Consider the following 25,841-nt stretch of genomic DNA (forward strand, 5'->3'; position numbering starts at 1 on the left):
CCTGTTGTCCCGTTTTCAGAACCATACCCCTTGTGGCCCTAATCTACTTAAAGGACACATGGCTAGCCCTGTAATGGAAGGAGCACCCGTTGGATTTCAGGGTGCAACGGAATAAATTCCAGGCTCCATTGCCCACTTGTAGAGCGATTGAGCATCCAAAACGATAAAGAACCCCCAAAAATGACCCCATTTTAAAAACTAGACCCCTTAACGAATTCATCTAGGGGTGTATTGCGTATTTTGACCCCACAGTATTTAAATGAATCTAAGCAAAGCCGAAGGAAAAAATTACGATTTTCTTTTTTTTTGTCAATTTTGTCAATTTAAAAACAGGTTTTTTTGCACAGTGTACGTAGGAATGAAGACCTTCACCACAAAATGGATACCCCCGTTTGTCCCGTGTTCAAAAACATACCCCTTGTGGCCCTAACCTACTTAAAGGACACATGGCAAAGCCTGTAATGGAGGGAACACTCGTTGGATTGCAGGGCACAACTGAATACATTCCAGGCCCCATTGCCCACTTGTACGGAATAAAAATTGACACCTTAAAATAATCACCCACCCCCACACACAACGCCTTTTTCGGCGTTCCCCAAATCTTAGATAAAAGTAATAATGTGAACTGTGTAGTATTTCTAAAGACAGGGGTAATTACGGAGGCTGGTTGGGATGGGTACATGGGGCAATAAAACCGTGTATCCCCCCTCCTCTCATGCTTTTTGGGGGTATTTCGTGACCTCAGTAGCGGGTATGGGGTGTAAAAAGTGGCGCTCTGTGAGTCTCCGTAAGCTTGATGAGGTGCGGCAGTCTCGCACAGAAGACGCTCAACAAGCTGCTCCTGGAACTGCATGAAGGCGAACATTCCCGGGGCTTCTTGTAAAATACGTATTACAGGTAGCGATCTGAATAACGCCCGGCTCACGCAGCCGTAGGTGGAATCCGCTTGTGGAGGCCCGCAGCGGATCCCAGCTGTGAGCCGGCCGTGACCCTGCGTACGGCCGCGTAATGTACTGCGCATAACTGCCTACTCACACAGGCGGTCATGCGCAGTACATTTTTTTGGTTTGTATTTCCCGCACCGTCGCTTAGCGATGACCCGGCTGCCCGCAGCCCGTATACAATGTAGTTGCGTATGGGCTGCGGGTTTATCCGCGACCGTGGAGCACAATAGGCTCTATGTTGCGGATATCCGCTGTAAAATAGAACCTGCTGCGTTCTCTTTTCTGCGAGTGGATTACGCAATTGCGACCCACTAATGTGAGCGGAATTGTGTAATCCAATGCGATAGAGCTGCGTATTACCGCAGATCAGACGCATGCGGAATCCGTAATTTCTATCTGGTCATGTGATCGCTACCTTTTTATCACGTGACTGGCGACCGCTCAACAAGGTCACTGCTCCAGGCTCTCGGCAACCATTGGTCGCTGGGAGCAAGGAGATTTTAAGTTTCCTGGACTCCCCAACTCCTGCGCATGTGTCCGGTGTTTTGCCGGCAGTCGCATGTGCAGAATCCGGGAAAGTTCACAGAGGAAGATCGCGGCGGGGTGCAAATACGGAGGCCTCCTGTAAAAAGTTTCATCTCACCGATCGCATCGGTGAGGGGAGATGAACCTTCACCTTTTTTTTACTTTTACGTGATTGCCATTATCCATTGGATAACGGTGAAAACGTGATCAGAAACCGCTCACCGCAGCCCCCCGTGAAATCTCCAGGCTCTCGGCTACGTTTTGTAGCCAGGAGCAGGGAGATTTTCAATTATCCTGGCAATCCACAGCTTTTGCGGTACGCCTGCCATTTTGGCGACGGGGGGGGGGGGGGGGAGATGAAACTTAAGCTTTTTTTAACTTTTTTAAAAAACTTTTTAAACTTTTTTTTAACTTTTTACACTTTTTTTTACTTGAAATGATCACTGCTATCCATTGGATAGCAGTGATCATGTCCCCGGTGAAATCTCTCTGCTCCTGGCTACACATGGCAGCCAGGAGCAGAGGGATTTTAAATTTCCCGGGGCTTGAGCCCCTCTGTGCACGCGCCCGATGTCAATCATCGGGCGCGGATGCGCAGACGGGGACTTCGGGTCCCGGGACATCGGCGGACCTGAGGTGAGTATTTTCACCTCCCCTCATGGATCGGATCCATGAGGGGAGGTGAAACTGGAACCGCGGTCCCCGGTAACATCTCCTGGTTCCCGGCTACCTTCAGGAGCTGGGAGCCAGGAGATTTTAAATTTGCCGGGGGCTCCCGGACTTTTGCGCATGCGCGTGACATCATCGCCTGGCGCGCATGCGCAGAAGACCGGCGGCGGGTCCGGGAGGACCAGATGTCCAGGGGACACTACGGACAAGCCGGGTGAGTATTTTCAGCTGCCCTGATGGATTTGATCCATCAGGGCAGCTGAATATTTAACTTTTATTTTTCAACTTTATTGCGATCGGCGCTATCCATTGGATAGCGCCGATTGCAATGCCGGGGGGACTGCCCGCAGCCCGGGATGACAGCTCCATGCTGTCGGCTACCTCCGGGCACCTACAGCATGCAGCTGTCACGTCCTCAGGCAAGTGGGCATTAATCCTAAGAGGATGCATAAAACTACGTCCTCTAGGATTAAAGCCCACTTACTGAGGACGTAGTTTCCCGATGGGGCCGTCACTAAGGGGTTAAACATTTATTAACATTTTGAGGAACACTTTGTTTTCCTACACCAAGCCAAGATTGCAAAGGCTCATAGGTGTCAGAATGATAGACACCTCCACAAATGACCATATTTTAAAAAATACACCTCTTAATGTATTCACTGAGGTGTTTCATGAGTATTGTGACCCCACAGTTTCTTTTCAGCAGTTAATGCAATTTAGAGGAGAAAAAATAATATTTCATATTTTTGCAAATATGTTATTTTAAAGACAGTTTTTTTTTCTGTAGTACACATGAAAATGAGGATTTCCACCCAAAATGGATACCCCCTGTTTGCCCTGTGTTCAGAAACATACCTATTGTGGCTCTGATCTTATGACTGCATGCACAACGGGGCCCAAACGAAAAGGAGCAGCTGGTGGCTTTCAGAAGACATTTTGCTTGAAGGTGTTTTAGGCCCCATTGCACAGGTGTAGAGCCCTTGAGCTGCCAAAATGACAGAGAACCCCCATAAAGGGGGAGGGGCTAGAGGGGTACTCATAGTGATGCTTCTCTAGCCAAGAGAGAGGACGGGGCTCTTGGGGAAGCCCTCTAGCCCCACCCTCTATCTCTCCAAATATGGGGCAATATGTAGGAGATCCCCTGTAGCTCTATAGGGAATTCCAAGGCTGTTTCATGATATCGTAGATTTTTTTAATCACAACTTGGCTTAAGTGAACACATCGCAAATAAGAATGAAACCATTGAAAAATGATGTCACTGCTGTGGGAGGAGCCAAGCTGTGTTTGTCTTATGTGGTAATCAAGCTACTGTGAGTGTGATGTGCCACCAGAAACACTGCTACTATATGTCCTAATACAGTGTTTCCCAACTCCAGTCCTCAAGGCACCCCAACAGGTCATGTTTTCAGGATCTCCTATAGTAAGAACATCTGTGCCAATGTCTGAGGCAATGACAAGAATTACATCACCTGTGTAATACTCAGGAAATCCTGAAAACATGACCTGTTGGGATGCCTTGAGGACCGGCGTTGGGAAACACTGTCCTAATAATTACCAGTATTTAAAAAAAGCCTACAAATCTCTGTCTGTCTCTTTCTGTCTTGGTATCTCTGCCTGTCCCTTGCTCTCACTTTCTGTCTATCGCTCTCAGTCTTTCTATTGCTTTCCATCACTCTTTCTCTGTCTTTATCACTCTCTCGATCGTTCTCTTTTTTTCTATTGCTCTCTTTCTGTCTGTCTGTCTCACTATCTCTCTGTCTATTGATCCTTCTCACTGTCTCTCTATCACATTCTCTCTGTCTCTCTATCGCTCTTGGTTAGGCAGTGTATGGTGCAGCTTAGCAGTGTATGCTGTGTTGCTTAGTAACGCTTCACTCATTCCAGCGCATGCCTGAAGCACAGCAGCGCTGCCCATAGACCTAACATTGTAACTAACAATCCACCTGACAGCTCCCTGAATGTATTAAACTCACATGTGATGACTTTACAGCACCGGTGAGCATGTGTGCCATCTAATGGCACCAACATCATACACCAAAGTTACAGCAAAGGGAGCAAAGTGTGGGGTAAGAAAAATTGTGTAGGCTTATTTATATCAGATGGTGCTGTTGGCACGTGATAGGCTCTATTTCATTTTATTCTATGGGTCAGTGCAATTACAGTGATTTTAAAATGGATCTAGTTTTGTTTTATTGAACTACTTGAAAAAATTCATACATCGTCTGGAAAAGACACTGCTGTTGCCATATTCTGACTTTTCTTTTCATGGATAAGGTTGCGTGAAGGCTTGTTTTTTGTGGGACAATCTGTAGTTTCTATTGACACCATTTTGAGGTTGCAAATAGAGATAAGCAAACCTACTCAGCCACGCCCCTTTTTCGCCCGAGTGCCGCGATTTTCGAGTACTTCCGTACTCGGGCGAAAAGATTCGGGGGGGCGCTGTGGGTGAGTGGGGGGGTTGCAGCGGGGAGTGGGGGGGGGAGAGGGAGAGAGAGAGGGCTCCCCCCTGTTCCCCGCTATCCCCCGCTCCGCCACGCCTCCCCCCCGAATCTTTTCACCTGAGTACGGAAGTACTCGAAAATCGCGGTGCTCGATCGAGTAATTACTCGAAACGAGTAGGTTGCTCATCTCTAGTTGCAAACAACTTTATGATCACATTGTAAAACTTTTTTTCTTGGAGACAGGGTGACAGAAAAAAACCCAAAAATTTATGGTGTTGTGAATTTTTTTTTTTCTAATAGTGTTTATCAATGTGAAATGAATACTACATTATTTTAATAGATCGTTTTTAAGGACATGGCAATAGCACGTGTATTTTTTGTTTTTATTCTTGTTAAAAATTGGAAAACAGGGGTGTTTAAAGTTTTCAGATTTTTTCTAATAATTAAGTTGTTTTAGTCCCTATAGGGGACCTGAACTGACGGCCATCTGATCGCTGATCTGAGCCTTTTTTTTTTTTAAAACCTCTGTACAGTTCCTTTAATTTGGATGTTGTAATTAGACCCCAAAATGTATTTAAGTCCCACTCTGAAAAATAAATAGGGGGGATGGAAATGTTGGGCATATTGCAGATGCTAAGCAGCTACATTCATAGATGCAGTCTACTGTAAGAGCAGGCCAGGCTAGTTAAACAGAGTGGTGAAAATGCCAAATTTGGGGCTAAACCTACATACTGGAAAACATGTAAATTTTCCTTTTCATGGCTTGTTGCCAACATAATGAGCACCTGTTGGGTCAAATTGATCAGTACAGCCCTTGAATGTCTTGGAGGGGTGTAGTTTCCAAAATGGAGTGACTGCGACATGGCATCTGAAAACTGTTCCAGCAAAATCTGCTGGGTGCCCACACAGCAGTTTACATTCATAATTTGTTAGGCAATATGCACACGTTTTGTGCATTACAAGACGCGCAAATATGAACTCCATTCTTTGGAATGCAGTTATTTACATGAGCAATTTTTTTCCTTACAGCCATGCCTAAAAAAATAAAATAAATAAAATAAATTGCTGCATGTGCTATTTTTTCACGTTCCCTCAGAACGCTTCGCCCATTGTTTTCAGTGGGACCTTTAAAAGACATTGCATGCAGTGTGATCCTGCAATTCTATGACGGCCATAAAACAAATGCCTGAGGATCACAAATTTCACAGAACTGATGTGGTTTTGAACTGAGGCATTTTTGAATGAAAGTTTCATTTTCACAGTTCAGTGTTAACTTCCACAATACACCTCGAAATAGAATATGGTTCTTTACTGTAAGAGCAGTGAGACTATGGAACTCTGCCCAAGGACGTGGTGATGGTAAACTCGATAAGGGTACAATGATGAGTGATATAATATTATATATTATAATCATTAATAACTTCAGAAGGGTCGGTGATCCGGGGCATATTACAGTCAGGAAGGAATTTTTTCCCTTAACCCCTTAGTGACGGAGGTTTTTTCCATTTTTGTTTTTTCCTACTCCCTTTTAAAAAATCGTAGTTCCTTTATTTATCCATCGACGTCGCTGTATGAGGGCTTGTTTTTTTGCGGGATGAGTTGTATTTTTCAATGGCACTATTTATTGTACCATATAATTTACTGAAAAACGTTTAAAAAATTCTTAGCGGAGAGAAATGGAAAAAAAACGACATTCCACCATCTTTCGGTGCGTCCTGTTTCTACAGCACCCAAATTGCAACAAAAACGACCTAATATTTTTATTCTATGGGTCAGTACGATTGCTACGATACCAAACTTGTATAGTATTATTTTTGCTGTAGTACTTTTATTTTTTTTTTTTTAAGATATTAAATTTTTTTCAATTATTTTCTGCGGTCATTTTGTTTGTGCAATACCTTTTTTATTTTTCTGTCGAGCTAGTTGAGCAAGGGCTCATTTTTTGCGGGATGTCCTGAAGTTTCCGATAGTATCAATTTGGAATACATACGACTTTTTGATCGCTTTTTATTGCGTTTTTTTTGGGAGACAGGGTAACTAAAAAAGTGTATTTCTGGCGTTCTTTATTTTTTTTTTTCAGACGACGTTCACCGTGCGGGAAAAATAATGCGGCGATATCAAATACATATTTTTATTATATGATTTTTTTTTTTTAATAATGGATATGGCAAAAGTGGGGTGATTTAAACTTTTATAACTTTTTTTTTTTTAACAATTAAAAAAACTTTATTGATTATTTTTTTTACATTACTTTGAAGTCCCCCTGGGGGACTTTAACATGCGATGCTTTGATCGCTCCTGCAGTATGACGTAATGCTATAGCATTACGTCATACTGCTTTTTTACAGGCAGTCTTTCAAGCCACCCTGTGTGGATGGCTTGATAGGCTGTCTGCTAAGGCAGCCCTGGGGCCATTCATTAGGGCCCCCGGCTGCCATGACACCTGCACGGCTTCCCCGATCTCACCGCGGGGGGGCCATGCGGGACCCCTGAACAGTGTTCGGGGGATTTAAATGCCGCTGTCAGAATTGACAGCGGCATTTAAAGGGTTAATAGCCGCGATCAGCCGAACGCAGCTATTGCCCGCGAGTGTCAGCTGTAATAAACAGCTGATGCCCGCGCTGTATAGAGGGAGATAGCGCCGCTACCTCCCTCCATACACGTCCTGCAACAGCAGGACGTAGTTTTACGATAGGGCCGTCACTAAGGGGTTAAAAGAGAGAAAATTGGCTTCTACCTCATTGGTGTTTTTTGCCTTCCTCTGGATCAACATTGGGGGGTGTGGTGGGCTGAACCAAATGGACGTGTCTTTTTTCTGCCTTCATACTACGTTAACTGTTAAGTAATGCACTCACTATAACTCTTAATTCCTTGAGTAATATATTTTTCAAAACGGAAGTCACTTTGGGGTGGTCCGCTGTTCTGGATGCTTCAGGGGCTCCGCCAATGGAACATGATGTCCAAAAATTATTCCAGCAACATCTCTATTCCCAAAGCCAGATAGTGGTATATGTAAATCACCAACGACCAGTTCAGTAAGTGGGCCTGGACTGTCAATGCTGCCCGCAGTACCCTCCAATGCCTGGCCATCCTTTCTATGGACTCACGGTTGATGTGGAAAGGGCTGAGTTACATAAACATGGCTTTCTTTGCTGCACTGCCTTTAACTCCCATTTACCTCTATGGGAGTTACGGATATGACAGCCTGGAAGTTACAGAAACAGTCGGGCAAACAGCCCATCCGTTTCATACACAGGAGTATTGCCATCAGGATTGGCTGAGATGGAAACCCGCCTTTAAGGCCCCCTGCACATGAGCAGAAATTTCACAACGGGATTTCCCGCAGAATTTCTGCACGTGGCCACTGCCATAAGATAGCATTAGAAAACGCAATCCTACGCAGACGGCCGCGATTTGTCCACGTGAAATCACGCGCGTAAAACAAATTGCGTCATGTTCTATTCCTGTGATTCCCGCATAGAAATGTCAGTAGTGCCGGGCCGGCTCTGCGCATGCTGGCCGGCAGGTCACAGAGCTGGAGCCGCTGGAGCAGGCAAGACCCCCACTAGTTCCTGCAGGGACGCGGGTCGGATCCTGCTGCGAGAATTATTGCAGCGGGATCCGACCCGGCCGTCTGCAGGCGGCCTTAGGCAGCTATGAGGGTTGAACTTTGCATGGGTCATTTCAGAATTTATTCAGGCTTCAGCTAAAATAAAGATCGGTACCGATTTTCACAAAGTTGTTTAATATACAAAACACTTGATGAGACATAACTTTAATAGCAAAAATTTAAAAAAATGAAATAAAATAAAAATAAAATTAATTAATGCCAAAAAGTAATGTTTATTTAAACATTAGGAGGCAAAATTCATGACGGAAAAATGTAGCTAGTAATGCTAGAGAATAGCACTTACGATCTACCCAACAACATTTTAACACCGGGATTCAATGTCTTGCTAGAAAATAAGTGGAAGAAACAAATCCATAGATTATGATAGTCACTCTGGTATGTCATTGATCAGCAGCTAGAAATATAAAAGTCCGGTACTGTAAAATGGTATTTCCATTTAAAAGTTTATCCGTTCAATGTGCTTTTTACGGCATAGCAGGTGCAGGAACCCCTGGGGTGGCCTGACGAGGTATATTATACATGACACCTAGGAACTGATCAGCGATGCGTCCAGCTTCTCTCAAACCGCTCAGTAGAGCTCCATGGACAGTTGCAGGGTAGTTCCGAATTGTGTGCTCCCCGGCAAAGAACAATCGTGGAATGGGCTGCAGAAAGGTGGTAAGTGAAACAAAAAAAAATATTAGTACATTAATGAGGGAGTGGGGGAAACTAGACACAACAACATTATACAACAAAGGATCAAGTCATTAAATTGCATGGAATAAAAACTTTCCTTGTACAGTCTACTGGACTTGACGGGGAACGTTACACAAGCATGCAGCAAGGCAGGCAGGAAAAAAAGACAACATATGCTTATTTAAAAAGTGTGACACTGTAGCGATGGGTTTTTAAGCCCCTTAAGGACCAGGCTATTTTGTACGTTAAGGCCCAGACACGTTTTAAGGATTTTACCCATTTGGTCTTTTTAGTTTTATTGAGGGAAAAAAAAGCAAAAAAAAAGTTTTTAAACATTTGTTTTTTTTTAATTCATACATTTATGCCTAAATAAAGTATATTAATGGGTTCCTTATTTTGTTTTGGACATTTTGAAAAAAAAAAATGTATGGTTTCGAATTGCAGGGCGCATACGGCAATTGTTTTGGTTGGCATAGGCTTTGGGTTATTTTCTTTTTTTAGTTTATTCTGTAATTTTGTTTTACTTATATATGTAATTATTTTTTTTTTACCATCTATGCCCCCCATGACGTCATATAAGTCTTCTGGGAGACATTCTCATGTTTTTTTTTAATCTGACACTTTCACTGTAGCTGCGGCATCCATAGGAGCCCCAGTTACAGGGGAAAACATCCCCTGTAGTGATAATAGTCACTGGCAGAACTAATCAGGGTCGGCTAGGACCCTGTAGCTCTGCTGTGCCAGGGGATTCCGGCGGTCGCGTGACTGACGGCTCACGCAGTGGAAGAAACAATTCCGCTTTCACTTAGTACATAGCGCTCATTGAGCGCTGTGTACTAGGGAAAGGAGAAGGGGTTAAAAACCACTCCTGCCTCCTCCTCCAGGTTATTAGCTGGGTCTAACATCTGACAACCCGTCCTGCTGCTAATCAATTGCAGAAGCAGGGGCTTTAATACCCCCCCATATTTTAACTAAAGGCAGGGTTTAAAGCCCAGGACCAAGTGCTGTAAATTTAAGGTGCTCGGTGGTTAATGGGTTAAAAAAATCCTATACAGCAGTCACTAGATTGGGGAATAAAATATGAATTTCAGATTGTAAGTTCTTGGGAGCAGGGCTCTCACACCTAGTGTTCAAGAATCATAGAATGGTAGAGTTGGAAGGGACCTCCAGGGTCATCAGGTCCAACCCACTGGTCAATGAGGGATTTACTAAATCATCCCAGACAGATGTCTGTCCAGCCTTTGTTTAAAGGCTTCCATTGAAGGAGTCATTTTACACCAGAAGATGATACAGTGCAATTTCCTTGTCTCAGATTTTCAGTAACAAATCTATAAGCAGTACCAAAGTTTTTAAGGACTAAGATCTCAATGCAGAGCTTTCATTCTGAATATCATCGGTGGTTCAAGATCATAGACTTCACCAACGTGACAATTTTGACATCAGAAGATCATTTTGATTGGATTTCTCCCAAAGCTCTTGGGTAGGGTAACACTAATTTATTTGTTCAGATCAAAGAAAGCTTAGTACAGTGGAGATAGAGGAAAAAAATCAGTTTGGCAGTCGTTAAGCCATTGCACTCACCATGTGAGCCTGCATTACAAATGAATCTGTTCTAAAATGTAAAATATGCGAGCTGCAGAATCCTTTCAATAGTGAAAACTTACTTGTGGTGCTCCTGGAATGGCAGGACCTGGAGTAATTGGTTGAGCCATCAAATCATAGTCATTTCCAGAGGAGCCAGCTGCTACGTAAGAGTACGATCCCCGAGCCCATGGGTCAGCACGCCACCGGCTTACCACTGTCTCTTTTGGCTGAATGTGTTTTAAAAAATAGACACAATTATAATTTTATTAAAATATGTAATTGTAGCACAATGTTAAAGCCCAGTGGAAATGTGCAGCAGGTTTGTAAAAAAGAGCAGATGTGAAAGAAACAGCAATATATTCCTTCGCATCCACAGCAGCAGCACCAATAGTGATTTCATCCTCCTAGAAAGCAGGGCACACCTTATCACTTAATTAGGCACCTTAGCCACATTGTGTTCTTCTGTAATTAAGCTGCCTTGTCTTCTACCCAGATAAGACTCCATTCCTTGGAGGTCAGTAGAGCTTTGGAAGTCTATATGGGATACACTAAGCGACTTAAGAGATCAGAACCCCCCCCCCCCCCCCCTTGAATATGGAGACACCAGTAGGTCCCTAAGCAAACCCCTCCAGATGAGTTAGGCTGCCTGTCCATGGGCGTTGCGGTATCCCACAGCGGATCTCCGCCGCAGGAGCCGCTGCCCAGGAGCAGGAGCCTGCAGACGGATGTCCACAGTCAGCCTATCTGACAGATAGGCTGACCGCGGAGAATTACGGCAATTCACATTATGCTGCATGCGCAATGATTCGCCGCTCGTGGAAAGGGGGCTGCACTCTCCATAGCAAAGCTATGGAAAGCATGCATTGCGTTCCGCAATTCAAAAACACCCGTGGACAGGCAGCCTTAGGGAAGCTATAACCCAAACAGGTCTTCAGATTCTCCAACCCATTATAGTCTATTCTACTCAGGCAATTGCCACATCACAGACATGTGGAATTGGGGACAACAGTTAATGGTCATCCACCCCGACATTGATTATTGCCAAACCCAGATTGGTACTGCTGCTGTGAACGTCAAGTTTAATTTCTACTTACTGCAAGTTCTGCTTCCTCCAGTCCTAGCTGCGGCAGTTTTCCCTCCCAATAAAACTTAAAATTTTTTGTTTAGCAGGTCTTCAGTCCTGCTTATTACCTGACCGTACACAATGTGGATGGCTAACCGATATGCAATATAGGGTGGCTAATTAATTAATTAGTTAAATGATACCGTCTGTCCTACTTTCCAGTAGCATGAACTGGTGCTGCTTGGACTAAAAGAAAGAGGATTTACAGTGAGTGGAATTTCTGTATGCTTTTCAGTAGAAAAAGTCTCTTGAAATGCTGCCCCTACCCCTATTCCGCTAACAAGGGAGCTACTAGGTATATCTGCATTCAGCTAGCTACAGATAAATAGGAATAGTGAATAATGGACATTCACTACCCTGTGTCTGCACGCTCAGCCAGTTTGCAGGCACAGCAATGAACATATTAGTAGCTGTTAAAAAAAGAAAAGAAAACCCCCAAAACAAACTATTTCTGTAATTCCCCCCATCACCCATTCAACAATAGTAGCTCTAATAATGGACCCTGGCCGCAGGCACTAATCCTGTGCTGTGTATGGGTTCTCCTAGTAATACCATGCTGGTTACCCGCCGAGACCCAATGCACTCTGTCTAAGCAGTAGCCCAGATGTGCCTGCAAAGACAAGACAGATTATTCGCCTCTGCAGGTTCAATGCAAAAACAGAGTCATTGAGTGTTTCTATTCTCTGTCATAGCAGAAGATTAGGATGTGAGTGTGCAGGAAGTTTAATCAAAGGCAATATGTAAGTTAAAAGGAATCTGTCACCTACTTTTGGCCCCCGATTTCAGTGAGAGCCGTGCCTGCAGTTACAAGGGCCGACCACTACACAGAGGTCGGCGCGGAGACTTCAACTGTGACCTCTGTGCATTTGCGGCACTGACAGCATGCACCCACCCAGCTGATCTGATCGGTCGGGGTCCCGAGTGACGGACCCCAGCTGATCAACCATTAATGACCTATCGTCATCAGTAGTATTCTGCCTGGAAAACCTCTAAAAGAAAAGAAGAGGTTTTCCAGACCTCTGCCTGGAAAAAGTAGTCCGCAAGGTCTAATTTCATAATGGGTGGACTACTTAGCAGTGCCGCTCAATGCCCTGCAGCAGCAGTTTTCAGTAGTAACAGAGGGGAACGACAGGGAAGGCAAGTATAACACAAGCAGCATAGCTCATAGGGCTAAAAGTAGGTGAGAGAGTCACTTTAAAACGGGCCAACGGCACAGGGAGCACCATTTTACATAAATATTAGCATATAAAACGTTACTATGTAGCTATAAGATAATGCAGAAAAAAACGAAGGAACCCTTCCTTACCTGGGGTACCGCACTACTTCCAAATATCCCTTTCAGAATGGCCAAACAGCGTCCTACTATAACATCATCACTGATGTTTTCCATAATTCCTGCCGCTTCTCCCGCTACCAGGGCCAGCAGTATTGGTGCTGTTAGAGAAAACAACAAAATGTACCGTTTAGTTTTAGCGTCTACTAAGTGCACCTAAAAATATTAAAGTCTGTCACAAAACCAAAGTCCAAGGGAAACTGGTAAATAAATGTCCATCAGATGAAAAGTTGGTGAAAATAAAAATTACCTTTATAAAGATTCCAGAAGAGAAACAGCTCCCCTCTACTAGCGGTGGTGCTGCCGACATGGCCAAATAAATTAACTGTTGGGTCCCAAAATACTCTGTCAAAACAGAGCACCACCTAAAAAGACAAATTCCAAATCATGAGCTGCTTTTCTCCATGCCCTGATAAGATTACTTCCACTGCTTTTAGAACCTTGAGTAAATCTGTCACCAATTGCTAACTACTTCACAACCAGGATTTTTTCCCAGTGCGAGTAGACATCAAAGTGTAAAAGGTAGAAATGCGCCACAAGGTTTTTCAGAAGATTGCACTCCACTGGGGTTCCGCGAGTACCCGATCCGCGTGTTTAGCCGGAGAGCTGCAGGACATTAATAAGGGTTCCCTGGTACAGGGAAGCCCTCACAAAGAAATGTATAATACACTATGTTAGAAAAATATATGTCACCGCGCTGCAAGGTACTTAGTATTATATGAAGAACGCTTTTCCTTTAGCAGTAGGCTTAAAGGGAAGCGGTAGCATAAGAAAGACACTTACTGGGGAGGAGGGGGGTGTGTGGGAACAGAAACCCCCTCCTTGAAGTGTAGACTCCAATCACAGAAGATGGTACACGCCGGTGTACTAGATAAATCCAAGGTTCTTTATTGGTGATAAGGCAACGCGTTTCGGTGTCACAATGACACCTTTCTCAAGCCATAAAATATTTTATGGCTTGAGAAAGGTGTCATTGTGACACCGAAACGCGTTGCCTTATCACCAATAAAGAACCTTGGATTTATCTAGTACACCGGCGTGTACCATCTTCTGTGATTGGAGTCTACACTTCAAGGAGGGGGTTTCTGTTCCCACACACCCCCCTCCTCCCCAGTAAGTGTCTTTCTTATGCTACCGCTTCCCTTTAAGCCTACTGCTAAAGGAAAAGCGTTCTTCATATAATACTAAGTACCTTGCAGCGCGGTGACATATATTTTTCTAACATAGAGTAGACATCAAGTACTTTTTGTTCTGCGACAGGTTATACAATGTGTGTGCCTTTATTCATAGTTTTATAACCTTTCTAGAACAATACTTTTTTTTGCGTCATCCGGGTGGTTTCACACACAGGTTTAAAAAAAAAAAAATCATGATTATATTTTGAATCCACTTCTAGCTTTGGCTCTTTAAATTGCAATAAAAAGGGAAATATAAGGAAGGAATTGTACTTCTCCTTCCTGGTGGATCCACCTCTGACTTCAGAAACTTTATTTTTTTATTACAAAACAAAAAAAAAAAAAAAGAAAAGAAAAACCAACACCCTTGAAGAGGGTTCTTTTGTGTAGTGCTTTGCTGCACCACTACTGTTCTGTAACATAATGGTCACCAGTGCAAGTTTTTGCAAATTTGAGAAACTCTTCAGTCTTAATATCATATACAACTAGCCCTTCTGCGGTTTCAGATCAAGGCCGAATGCACACGGCTGGGTTGGATCCCACAGTGAAATTCGACCCTGTGCCCGGCCAGTGACCCCCCCATGTACCTGTCCAGATTCTTCATTATTTGTCAAGTGGATGTGCCGCTGCACATGCACAGTAAAGATTATGCCATGTCATCGCTAGGCGATGACGCGGATTCCGCGACCTTCCTGAAATGATGATTGCGGAAGGGCCTCGGATCAGACGGCTTTCATTGATTTCAATGGAAGCCATCTGCGCTGGAATTGAACATGCTGCGATTTTCCTATACATACACACACACACACAAAGTATATATATATTACACACATACAGTATATACACATACAAAGCTTAATATACTTAAGAAAAATCACCTTATTCAGATTTCCAAAACCCATTCTTTGTACAGCAGAGGTTTTCCATTCTGGGAGTGGAGGGACAAACTGGACAGCTGGTGGCTGCTGTTTTAATACACCCAGTGGCAAAGTACAAAGTACAGCGTCACACTTATAAATGAACGTCTGACTAGTGGAGCGCGTGTTCACTGCTATCACTTCACATCCTAAGAGGGAAAAGAGCTTAATAGAATGAAAAGTACTCTGAAAAATATCATGAAGAACTGAAAAAAAAAAATATCTATTAAACCAGACAAGACCTTCAACTTTATATTAAAGCCAATTGTAAATTGCTCATAAGTGGTGTAGAAAGAAAGGTAACTTATGTTAAATGTTGCAGATCGCACTACTGAATAAGGCTAGTGCTACATGGTGACTGAGTACGACATACATCCATATATATGTGACAGCATTGGCAGGATACCCCCCATCCTTTGGATGACCACAATTTTTTTTATTTTCCCAGCAATGTAGCTGTGTGAGGGCTCTTTTTTTTGTGAGACAACCTGTAGTTTTCATTGGCACCATTTTGGGGTTAAAGAGACTCTGTCACCTGCTTTTAGCCCTATAGGCAAAGCTTATGGACTAAAAGTAGGTGACCTACCGAGTAAGGGGATGTAAGTGTTCTACTTACCTCCCCCGGCGTCAGCGCTGGAAACCGTCACTGCAGTGCATTGAGTGACACTGCCAAGTAGTCTGCCCGTTCTAATTTTATAATGGGTGGACTACTTAGCAGCACCTGTCAATGCACTGAGCGGCAGCTACCAGCGTGGACACCGGGGAAGAGAAGTATAATAACCTTTACATCCGCAGACTCTGCGGGTCACCTACTTTTAGCCCATACGATTAGGGACTTATAGGGCTAAAAGTAGGTGACAGAGTCTCTTTAACCCCAAAGTGGTACCAATAAAAACTACAGGACATTTCCCCCCCCCCCCCCCCTCCAATTCTAACTTAATACAAAAAAAACAAAAAAAAAAAGAAATCATAAAATTAAAAACGACAAAAAATTAAAAAATAAAACAAAATTAACCGGTATTTATCCACAGTTGTCAGAGGGTCCAGGATGTGCCGCAAAAAAATTCCCTACATTATTTCCCCCATGGCCACCAGCCTGAACGGCTGACAACCAACACAGCAAGTTCTTATTAATGCATGCTGCTTGAACCAAACCCATGAGCATAAAGTAATACAAATTTGGATTCATCTGGCTAGGCGGGGTCTTTTAAATACTGATCTAACTTTTGGCCACTGGAGTCGAGTTCATCAGAACGTTTGCTGACATCCTTCCTTAACCGCTTTCGCTGGATGTTTTTTTGTGATCACACCATTCTCAATATTCGACACCATTACACAAGTTATGGCTAATGCCCACGGCCGCATTTCCGCGGTGTTACACCACAGCTATTAGGTTCTATTGAACGTAATAGCTCAATGTTCACGCTGCGAAATAACCCGTGGCATGTCCTATTTGCCACGGAAATACGTGCGTCCGGCTTCCATTGTAGTCAATGGAAGCCGGCCGTCACGCTATACTTCCACTGTAGCGTGAATACGCTTCCCCGCCCACCGCCGGGAGGTGAGTATGGGGTCTTTGGGTGGGTGGGGGCCGTGACAGACTTCGGTGCGGTATTCCGCTTGCGGAGCCCGTCACAGCCGTGGGCATTCAGCCCTAAACCCCACAAGGTTGGCAGTTTTTAAATCCTAGCTAGTCTAGCACTGATGACCAGACCTCTTCAAAGTTGCTCAGATCGATGGATTTCAGCATTCTAATGTGGATTCACACTAAGTGATCCACAATGAAATATCTCCGTTGATTTTATGCTGCACTCCGGCATCACATGTCTAATTTTTACACAAGGAAGCTCCAGTCGTGAAAGGGTTGGTGACTCTAATAAAATGTGTGCAGTGTATACATACCCTTACCACACAATGACCGCAGAAGAGGGGAATAAAATAACCCATCTTATCCGTTTCGAACAGTTTCCATATTTATATATATAAATGAATGTCTGTCTGTCCTTTATGCATTACTACACCATTCATCAACAGTTATGTCCCCCAAACAGAAATTGATTGGTTGATCTACATCTCAAGCACGAAAGAAAAAGGCATTACGAGCTTCAGAAAGACGAGCAACGTTATGCGTGCTCAACAACAAAATGATGCATCCGCCGAACGTTTCACAAAACAATTGCTGGTTAATGGGAAGACGTCAAATCGACAGATCTACACAATGTATCACATTGCCAACAAACTTTGGGAAGATGACATCGACCAAAGACGAATTGATTCAAAAGGTTTTCCCAAATATTGCGCGGAATTACAAAAATTATCAGTGGCTCAGCGCACGGGCTATATTAGCAGCTACCAACAACGATGTCAATGCCATCAATTTCAGCATTCAAAACGGAATACCAGGAGAAGCGACAACGTCCATCGATACTGTGATGAATCAAGATGAAGCTGTCAATTACCCAACAGATTTCTTGAATTAATTCGATTTTCCAGGTATGCCACCGCACATTTTAACAGTGAAAATTGGCGTGCCTATCATTCTCCGAAGCATCAATCCACCACGACTGCAACGGTACAAGACTTTCGGTGAAAAAGATGATGAACAAGGTCATCGAAGCTACAATATTGAATAGGAAATTCAAGGGGGAAGATGTTCTGTTGCCACGTATTCCAATTATCCCAACAGATATGCCATTTGAATTCAAACGTTTACAGCTTCCGGGGCGACTCGCTTTTGCAATGACCATCAACAGAGCACAAGGACCATCGCTGCAAGTGTGTGGGCTAGATTTGGAGAATCCGTGCTTCTCACATGGACAACTGTATGTGGCCAGCTCACGCATCGGAAAACCTGATTTATTTGTGTACGCACCAGACGGAAAACCAAAAAAATATCGTGTATCAACAAGCACTCAAATAAACAAATACAATTGAAGTTGATCAAGCAGATTTGACATGCCAGGAAAGTTTTTTGCTTTCTCATCCGAACCAGTCACATCCCATTGACCGCACCAAAACCACAGGCCATTATTACCAGCCTGCTAGGATGTTTTACATGCTGTGAGGGACTGTGATCACCCGGTGACAGCAGAACTTAAATTTAGGTCGCTGCTGCACAGAGCCTAGGCAGCAGCTACATAAATTTATAGTGGGCAGTCACGAAATGCTGTTTAAAATTTGCTTTATACTTTTGTGTGCCTGTTATCATTTTGTGCGGCGCTAAGAAAGAGGATGTTGCCATTTTTATACTGAATTTTCAAATGCAACCTACCAGAAGCCGTGTATCGTACTTGTCGGACAGCAGTATTAAGTTTGATATCAAGACCTTCTGCTAATGCCACAGGAACGCATGAATAACCATTCCGAACAGTTAAATGGCTGCCAGTGAACTCAAAATCGTCGTCCTGTCAAACATGAATAATTGTTACATAGAAGAAAACACGTGGCACCGACACATAGTTGAAGAGATGTCCAACAGACATTACCTGATCCCAATGCTTCAAAGAAAGTGTAGAAAGGGGTGTTGCATTAGCGAATTCTAAATTTGCAAAATGCCAGTCAAGTATCTGTCTGTCCCGAGACGATAAATACACATCACTACCAAAAGAAATGGAAACCAAAATAGGTGAAAATTCATATATAGTATTCAACTAACATGACATCACAGGTCTAATCCACTCGTTAGAAAAAGTACACATTCCAAATTTTGACCAAGGAAATCAACAAATGTCTTATGGACTCGAGTAAGTTAAAACTCATTTTTAGAATGCCGTTTCAAGCTGTGTGTTTTAAAGGCATCACTCTGGAGTACATATAATGCGTTGGCTAACTTATCATTTAACATTTGAAAAAGGTCCAGAAAATGTCCAGAAATCCCACAATTGTTTTGGGGTTTTGTTTTTACAGCGAAGACCATTCAGAAAGAACAAGATAATTTAATTATTTGAATCAGCATGATTACTGCAATGCCAAGTATATATAGATGTTTTTTACTACTTTTGCACAATAAAAACACTTAAAAAAAAAAAAAAGAATCGAACCTGCATCGTCACATTCTGAGACCCATAACATTTTTGGATTTCTTGCAACAGAGCTATTTGGAGGTCTCTCTGCAGGAAGAGTTGTAGTTTTTATTGGTACCATTTTGGGGTATGTGGGATTTTTGGATAGATTTTTATTATTTATTTATTTTGGGAGGCAAACAAAACAAAAAAGGATCGATTTAGGCTGGGTTCACACAGGGCGGATTTGTTGCGGTTTTGCTGCGTTTTTTCCGTTGCAGTTTTGCCGCAGAACTGCTTCTGCTGCAAAACCGCTTCAAAGGTTATTTTTGTCTTGCGGACTTTCTTTTGCATTTTCCACGCGGAAAATCCGCAAGCGTTTTTTTTACTTTTGCAGCGTATTTTGGTGCGGATTTTGCTGCGTCTATAGAGGTCTATGGACAAAAAAGCGCTGCGGAAAAGTCAAAAGAATTGACATGCTGCGTCTTGTAAAATTGCACTGCAGCTTTATTTCCGCACTGCGGCAGTGCGGAAAAAATCCGTCCTGTGAGAACAGCTTTTTGCCCAAACAAATTTGTACTGCATTGCACTGCAAACACAGCGGTTTTGCCACAGTGCGGATATGCAACGGCAAACCGCGGCTGAACCGCAACAAATCCACCCTGTGTGAACTCAGCCTAACAGTGATAAACAAAATAAATATTCAGTTTTCTCGGCTATGTTATTTCGGGACACAACAAAGACTTTCGGAAGCAGTCCCTAACAGTGGGCCAGGGTACTGCCAACTGCAGAATCCTGCGATTAGAAAATGCAAAAGTATGCACTCTGTAAAACTTTGTGAAGGTAGAAAGTAAAGACGAGGTCTTAGCCTTGCAAAGATGGAGAGCAGAAGCGTTATGAGACACAGTCCTGGATGCACCTACCATGTGTGTGGAGTGAGCCAGCACCCAAATGCGTAAAGTCCTGCCCTTGGCAAGATGGACCTCCGTGATTGCTAACCTGATCCATCAGGCTTGGAGGCCACCAGACCTCGACAAGGGCGATCAGAGATGAGGAACAAAGAATCCAAATGGCAGAAGGATTCTGTACAGGAAAGATAGATCTGCAGTGTGCTGACAACATCAAGCTTCTGCAGAGGACGTTCTGTAGGGTGTAAAGGCTCCAGACAGAAAGAGGGTAGAACAATATCCTTGTGATGTGATAGGACAAGACCACATTGGGAAGAAAGAATGGAACCAGGCAGTGACCGTCTTGTGCTGATGAAGCACCAGAAAGAGAGACCTGCATGATAATGCGGCGAGCTCAGAGACGCAGCGGATTGACGTGATGGCTATCAGAAAGGCAACCTTCTAAGTTAGCAAACAAAGGGAAATATTCCACATTGACTTAAAAGAAAACAACTATAAGGCATCTAGTAGAGTTCCCAATGTGTGGACGGGGGATGGTAAGGAGGGAGAAGCAGCATGTGCCACTCCCTGAAGAAAGGTACACACCGTGGATTTGAAAGGCAGGAGTGTTGGAAATAGACCAACAGCATGGAGACTTGACTGTTTAAGTAGCTGAGGCTCAAGCCCATATCCATACTGAATTTGGGGGAAGGAAAGGATTCTGGGCACAGAAAAATGCAAGGGCTGGAGATGATGCAACTTCAATTATCTGAAGGACTTCCAGACCCTATGGTAGATGCGAAAGGAAGAAGGCTACCTGGCCCTGAGCATAGTTGAAAACAAATGGGTCCGCAAAGCCCTGCACTTTCAAGACTGCAGATTCAAAGAGATGACTTGAAGGATTCCAGCAGTCTATTGTGCTCGTAGCAGGCGAGATGGAGTATCCACTGATGGTGGAGACCACTTTTTAATTGATTCCTTAAGGAACTGATACATAACATCCAAGCACTTAGCCTTGTGGAAATGTTTATCCAGGGCTGACTATTCTCAGGTCACGACCTCCTCAAATTTCACATCAGTGGGGAATGTTTTATGCATCGGAAGGAGAAGGAGCTCTAGCATCTTTTTAACCACCTCTACGAGAGTGTCTACCATGGCAGAGACATTGGAAGACTGTTCCTTATCTTAGTCTCCCCTCAGGCCTTATATTAGCCCTGCCCACATGGGTGAGGCCAATATTGATTTCCCAATTGCGATGCAAGTTAAAAACCAGGGCCTCATTAAAACAGTAAATTACTTGAAATAATTTGATCAATCACCCAAGTCTACTCTTTCGTAAGATGGAAAAAGTTTGCCATTCAAATTTACCTTGGAGGATTGGCTTCTAGTTCTTGTAATTTTTCTTCAAGCTTTCCCTGGGCCTCTGCAAGCTGATCATATTCCTGTAGTCAATAGAATAGTAGTTAGCCAGGGTTAGCGATAAGGAGTGGAGGCTGACAGTGTTTCTGGGTTGGAAGCTCCATTAAAATGGCAAAATGACAGAAACTTGATAGATCTGTGTTCTGATAGTCAATGGGTTCTGTCGGGTTTTATTAGTGTCCATCATGTGACGGATCTATCTATTTTTCTGCTGCTACAACAGAATAGGAAACAGAATGCTTGATGCAGATGTGAACCAAGCCTTAGGCCGCCTGCAGACGGGCGGAAATCCCGCGGCGGGATTTCCCGCGGGATTTCCGCCACTAAAAGCCTGCATAGGAGTGCATTACAATACGCACTCCTATGCAGACGGCCGCGGTTTGGCCGCGCGGCAAACAAACCGCGGCATGTCCTATTTCTGTGCGGGGCTCACAGAGCCTCGCACAGACGTCACTCACCCGGCCGCCGGCTCTGGTCTGCGCATGCGCCGGCTGCCCGGCAGCCGGCACATGAAAGAGCCGAGGCCGCCGGGCGCGGGTGAGTATGCGCTCCTGCCTGCAGGTGCTGGGGTCGGGTCCCGCGGCGAGAATTCTTGCCGCCGGATCCGACCCGCCCATCTGCAGGCGGCCATACTCTGCAAAGTTAGGAAAGGCATAGTTAGATAATGACATGGGGACAAACCCCATATACCTTCCCAGCCTATGAGTGATCAACGATACTGTCACAAAATACCACTACAGGTTTTTCTTATACTTTTGTGTTATAGTGCAGCATCCTTAATTATATGACTGTTGTAACATTTTTCAATTAATTTACCCTCCTTTTCCCAGTGCCAACTATAAAGGTTACTCCTCATTTTTATGTGTCAGATGAATACAAGATAATTAAAAAGCAATGCAGGAAAATGCCAATACCTTGCAAAGTGCGGTCAGATCTCTATGCTTGCTTTTCACCAAGAACTCAGCAGTGATGTCTCGGGGAGGCTTGACATCAGAAGCCTCTTTGTATTGCTGATGAAGCTCCTTTATCTTCTCTTTTAAATTTACCATCTGTTAAAAGTAATACCATCATAAGATTAGAGAGATCACTCTTGGAAAACGTAACATATTCAGATTCTTACATCATATTTGAAATACAATGTAATTCTTATTCATAGCTCAGAAATTCTCTAGCCTGGAAACTTCCAAAAACAAGGCAGGTACAATGCACAAAAGAATTTAACAGTGGAATCCTATAAAGAGCTACAAATGCAGCAAATTTTACCTTGTGATATTACAGCACAGAAAGTTATATCTAAACCCATTCAAAAGTTATGCTTCTCTTATGTTAATACAACAAAACCCATTGTAAAGTAATCCACAGTGCAAATAAACCACCCTGGTAGCATGGGACAATGTGATGTCATATGTTAAGAGTCCGTTTGCACCAAACGATTATCGTTTGAATAAGGGAACGACAGAGTTAAGGCCCATTTACACACAATTATCGCTCAAAATTCGTTTAAACGAACAAATTTGCGCAATAATCGTTAAATGCAAATACAAAGCTATCGTGGACTATTCATTCACTTGGTAATTAATACAGAGTTTCAGGCTGCATAAAAATTGTCGTTGGTTTGTTCGGTTTTTGCTTGGCTTATATGGCATTTGTTTAGTCTTTTAAAAAACTAAAGGACTGGAGGGGTAGGGCGATTGTTTGCCATGGTAAACACAATGACTACTTCTTTAAGGCCAATTTAGACGCAAAGATGATCGCTCAAAAGATGGCTTTAAAGCGATCATTTTGCATAATCTACTAATTGGTACTAATGCATATTGGTACTAATTAGTAGCCTGTGAGCCGCCCAAAGCTGTATTTCTTCAGAGAACAGCCCGCTGTTCGCTGAATAAATTTTTTTCGTTCTACTGGCGGACAGACAGCTGAGAACAGCTGATACAATGCAATCAGCTGTAATCAGTGCTCCCCGGGCAGAACACAGTGTGAGGTCCGTCTTATCAGCTGTTCTGCTGAACGACAGATTTCAAGCCAAACTGAAAACAGTTGTTCGGCAGAAAACTGAAAGATGGGCACAATTACACACAACGATTATCGCTCACAAGATGGCTTTTGAGCAAATTTTGAGTGATAATCGTTATGTCTAAATGGGCCTTTACTTATGACAGCAAAAGACAATGGATTTTCTTCACTCTAATTAAAAACCTCCAGGCCAGAAATTCCTGGCATATGCACACGCCCTCCTGAGCAAAACAGATACAGAGATTACTTAGCTAATGAGGAAAAGGGAGAGGATTTCACACGTAAATCTTTAAGTATAGATGATCAGCATTTATATGCAAAAAAGTTGTTAATCCGTTCAAACAATTGTTGTTTGTAAATGGGGCTTTAGCTCGTTCGTTCGTTCTCTTGTAGCCGCTTTATTAAACAGGCTGAACTAGATGAACATTGTTGCTATGTACACAGGTACATAAATCGTTGGCTCGTTCAAATGAGAAGTCGTTCACATTCTGTATAAGTGAATGACTGAGCAAGTGCTACTAAGGCCGCCTGCACACGGCAGATCCGCTTCTGTATGACAGCAGCCGATGTCTGCATGTACCGGCCTCTTTTCCTCTTCATCTGTACTGTGGATGGGCGCGAGGAGCCGCAGTGGGACATGCGCAGTACAGATTTTTTCCTGCGGCGTCGCTAAACGAGGACGCGGAATCCGTGACCTGTCCGCAATGTTAATTGCAGATGGCTTCCAATGAGTTCAATGGAAGCCATCTGTGTGGAATCCGAGCATGCTGCGATTTGGTTTCTGCGAGTGTGCAGGAAGAATCGATTTCTCATAGCATGCTATGAACCGCATATATTGTGGATCTTGCAGCAAAAATCCGTTCGTATATGAACAAGGGTTTGCTTCTGAGGACAACCCCTTTAAGGGACATTTAACATTTCAGAATAAGCTGTCATGTGTGTACATGAGAAATATCACTATTTCTGGCCATTATATGACTTGTATCCTGCATTTTTTCTCTCTCTCTCTGCAGGGTGTACATCTGATTTCTCAATTCTCTCAGGACTGGTGGGAGGAGCACGAGTTCTATGCGGTGTTCTCTAGAGAACTGTAGATTCTGGTCTCTAACTGTCTGTGACACACAGACACAAAATCATTACGTAAAACAGTGTGGATGAGATTTCGGCAGCTAAAACACAGTAAATCATGCCTTAATATTAGCTTGCAGGCAATATCTGTGAGTCTCTGAACAGCCAGTTAAGAGGAAGAGAAACGCCTAGTGCCCTGCATTTTAGTGATGGTCAGCACAAAATGACGATTTTAGGTACATAGCAGTTTTGTTATGTTATCACACTAGCTATCATATAAGCCCAAGTTATTTAAAAAGTTAGTGACTATTTAAGGTTGATTGTCAAATGTAAGGACAAAATATTAACCATTTGAAACTATTACCTTATTCAATAGTTCTTTTAATTCTTCCTGTGTTTTCACTATTTTTTTCCAATGCTCAATTTGTTCATCTTTTACATGTTTCTCCTGAAGTCTTAAAAAAAAAAAAAAAAAAAAAAAGGCTGTTACATAAACAAACTAGATATCATTATCAATGTTCTAAAATGAAAGATTATATAATATTCAAATAAGGGGACATATAGAAGAAAAACAAAAAAACAGGGTTGTACTATCATCTCAAGTCAGATATACATCTTTATTGATATTAGTACCCTAGTCCTTAATAAAATAAGATGTCAACTCACTGTATAACAACTTCCAAAGCTTGTCCTAGTGAGACAGGTTTATTATTAAGAACATTAAAATCTAGTTGATGGCTGAGGTAGGAGGTAGCTTCCAATAAACGGTTAAATTCTTGCTCTACCATTTCATCCTTTTCTTTTGGCACCTGAAAGATATAGCGCAACAATCCTAAAAATTAAGAAACATAACTTTAAGGTAACTTAAGGTTAATTAACCTTTTTTACTTTAGGGGGAGGTTTATCCCTGTAACTGGGGCTCCTATGGATGCCACAGATACAGGAAAAAAAGTGTGTGATGATGATGGAAAAAAAAAAAAAAAAAAAAAAAAGACCATGTGAATGACCCCCATAAGTCTTACATGACATCATGGGGGCCATTTTTGTTAAAAAAAAAAAAAAAAAAAAAAAATAGTACATAAATAAGTAAAAGAAAATATTACAGAATAAAATAAAAATATATACATAAAATAAAATGACTAAAACAGTCGCCGTATGCGCCCTGTAATCCAAAACAATACATATATCAAAACATCTAAAACAACATGGGGAACAAATTCCCATACTTTGTTGTTTTGTTTTGTTTTTTTTAAATTAGTATATTTACGCAAAAATAAACTATAAAAAGGATAAACCTTTTTTTTAGCTTTTTACCTCCAATAAAGAAAAAAAAGTCAGTTAAAAAGACATTTAAAGAATAGCCCTATATGTCATGGAAAAAAAAACCATGCAACAAAATTAATTTTGGTAGCTAAAGGAAAAAAAAAAATAGG

The 25,841-nt window shown here is 42.7% G+C and overlaps 1 protein-coding gene across 5 annotated transcripts in view; it reads right to left on the reverse strand.

Annotated features, from left to right (window-relative positions):
• Nucleotides 1-8,313: 8,313 nt before the first annotated feature.
• Nucleotides 8,314-25,841, reverse strand: part of KDM1A (lysine demethylase 1A) — a 45,280-nt gene continuing 27,752 nt past the window's right edge. For all 5 annotated transcript variants that reach the window (XM_066575066.1, XM_066575065.1, XM_066575064.1 and 2 more), the window contains exons 9-19: nucleotides 25,075-25,217; nucleotides 24,773-24,863; nucleotides 22,239-22,373; nucleotides 21,274-21,347; nucleotides 18,503-18,614; nucleotides 18,289-18,421; nucleotides 14,979-15,166; nucleotides 13,176-13,290; nucleotides 12,899-13,026; nucleotides 10,550-10,696; nucleotides 8,314-8,854 (exon numbers count right to left, since the gene is read on the reverse strand). In XM_066575066.1, the coding sequence (XP_066431163.1) occupies nucleotides 8,675-8,854; nucleotides 10,550-10,696; nucleotides 12,899-13,026; nucleotides 13,176-13,290; nucleotides 14,979-15,166; nucleotides 18,289-18,421; nucleotides 18,503-18,614; nucleotides 21,274-21,347; nucleotides 22,239-22,373; nucleotides 24,773-24,863; nucleotides 25,075-25,217 (1,446 nt within the window). In that variant the 3' untranslated portion in view covers nucleotides 8,314-8,674. The remainder of the gene's footprint in view (nucleotides 8,855-10,549; nucleotides 10,697-12,898; nucleotides 13,027-13,175; nucleotides 13,291-14,978; nucleotides 15,167-18,288; nucleotides 18,422-18,502; nucleotides 18,615-21,273; nucleotides 21,348-22,238; nucleotides 22,374-24,772; nucleotides 24,864-25,074; nucleotides 25,218-25,841) is intronic.

Source organism: Eleutherodactylus coqui, chromosome 1, assembly GCF_035609145.1.
Source record: "Eleutherodactylus coqui strain aEleCoq1 chromosome 1, aEleCoq1.hap1, whole genome shotgun sequence".
Lineage (NCBI taxonomy): Eukaryota > Metazoa > Chordata > Amphibia > Anura > Eleutherodactylidae > Eleutherodactylus > Eleutherodactylus coqui.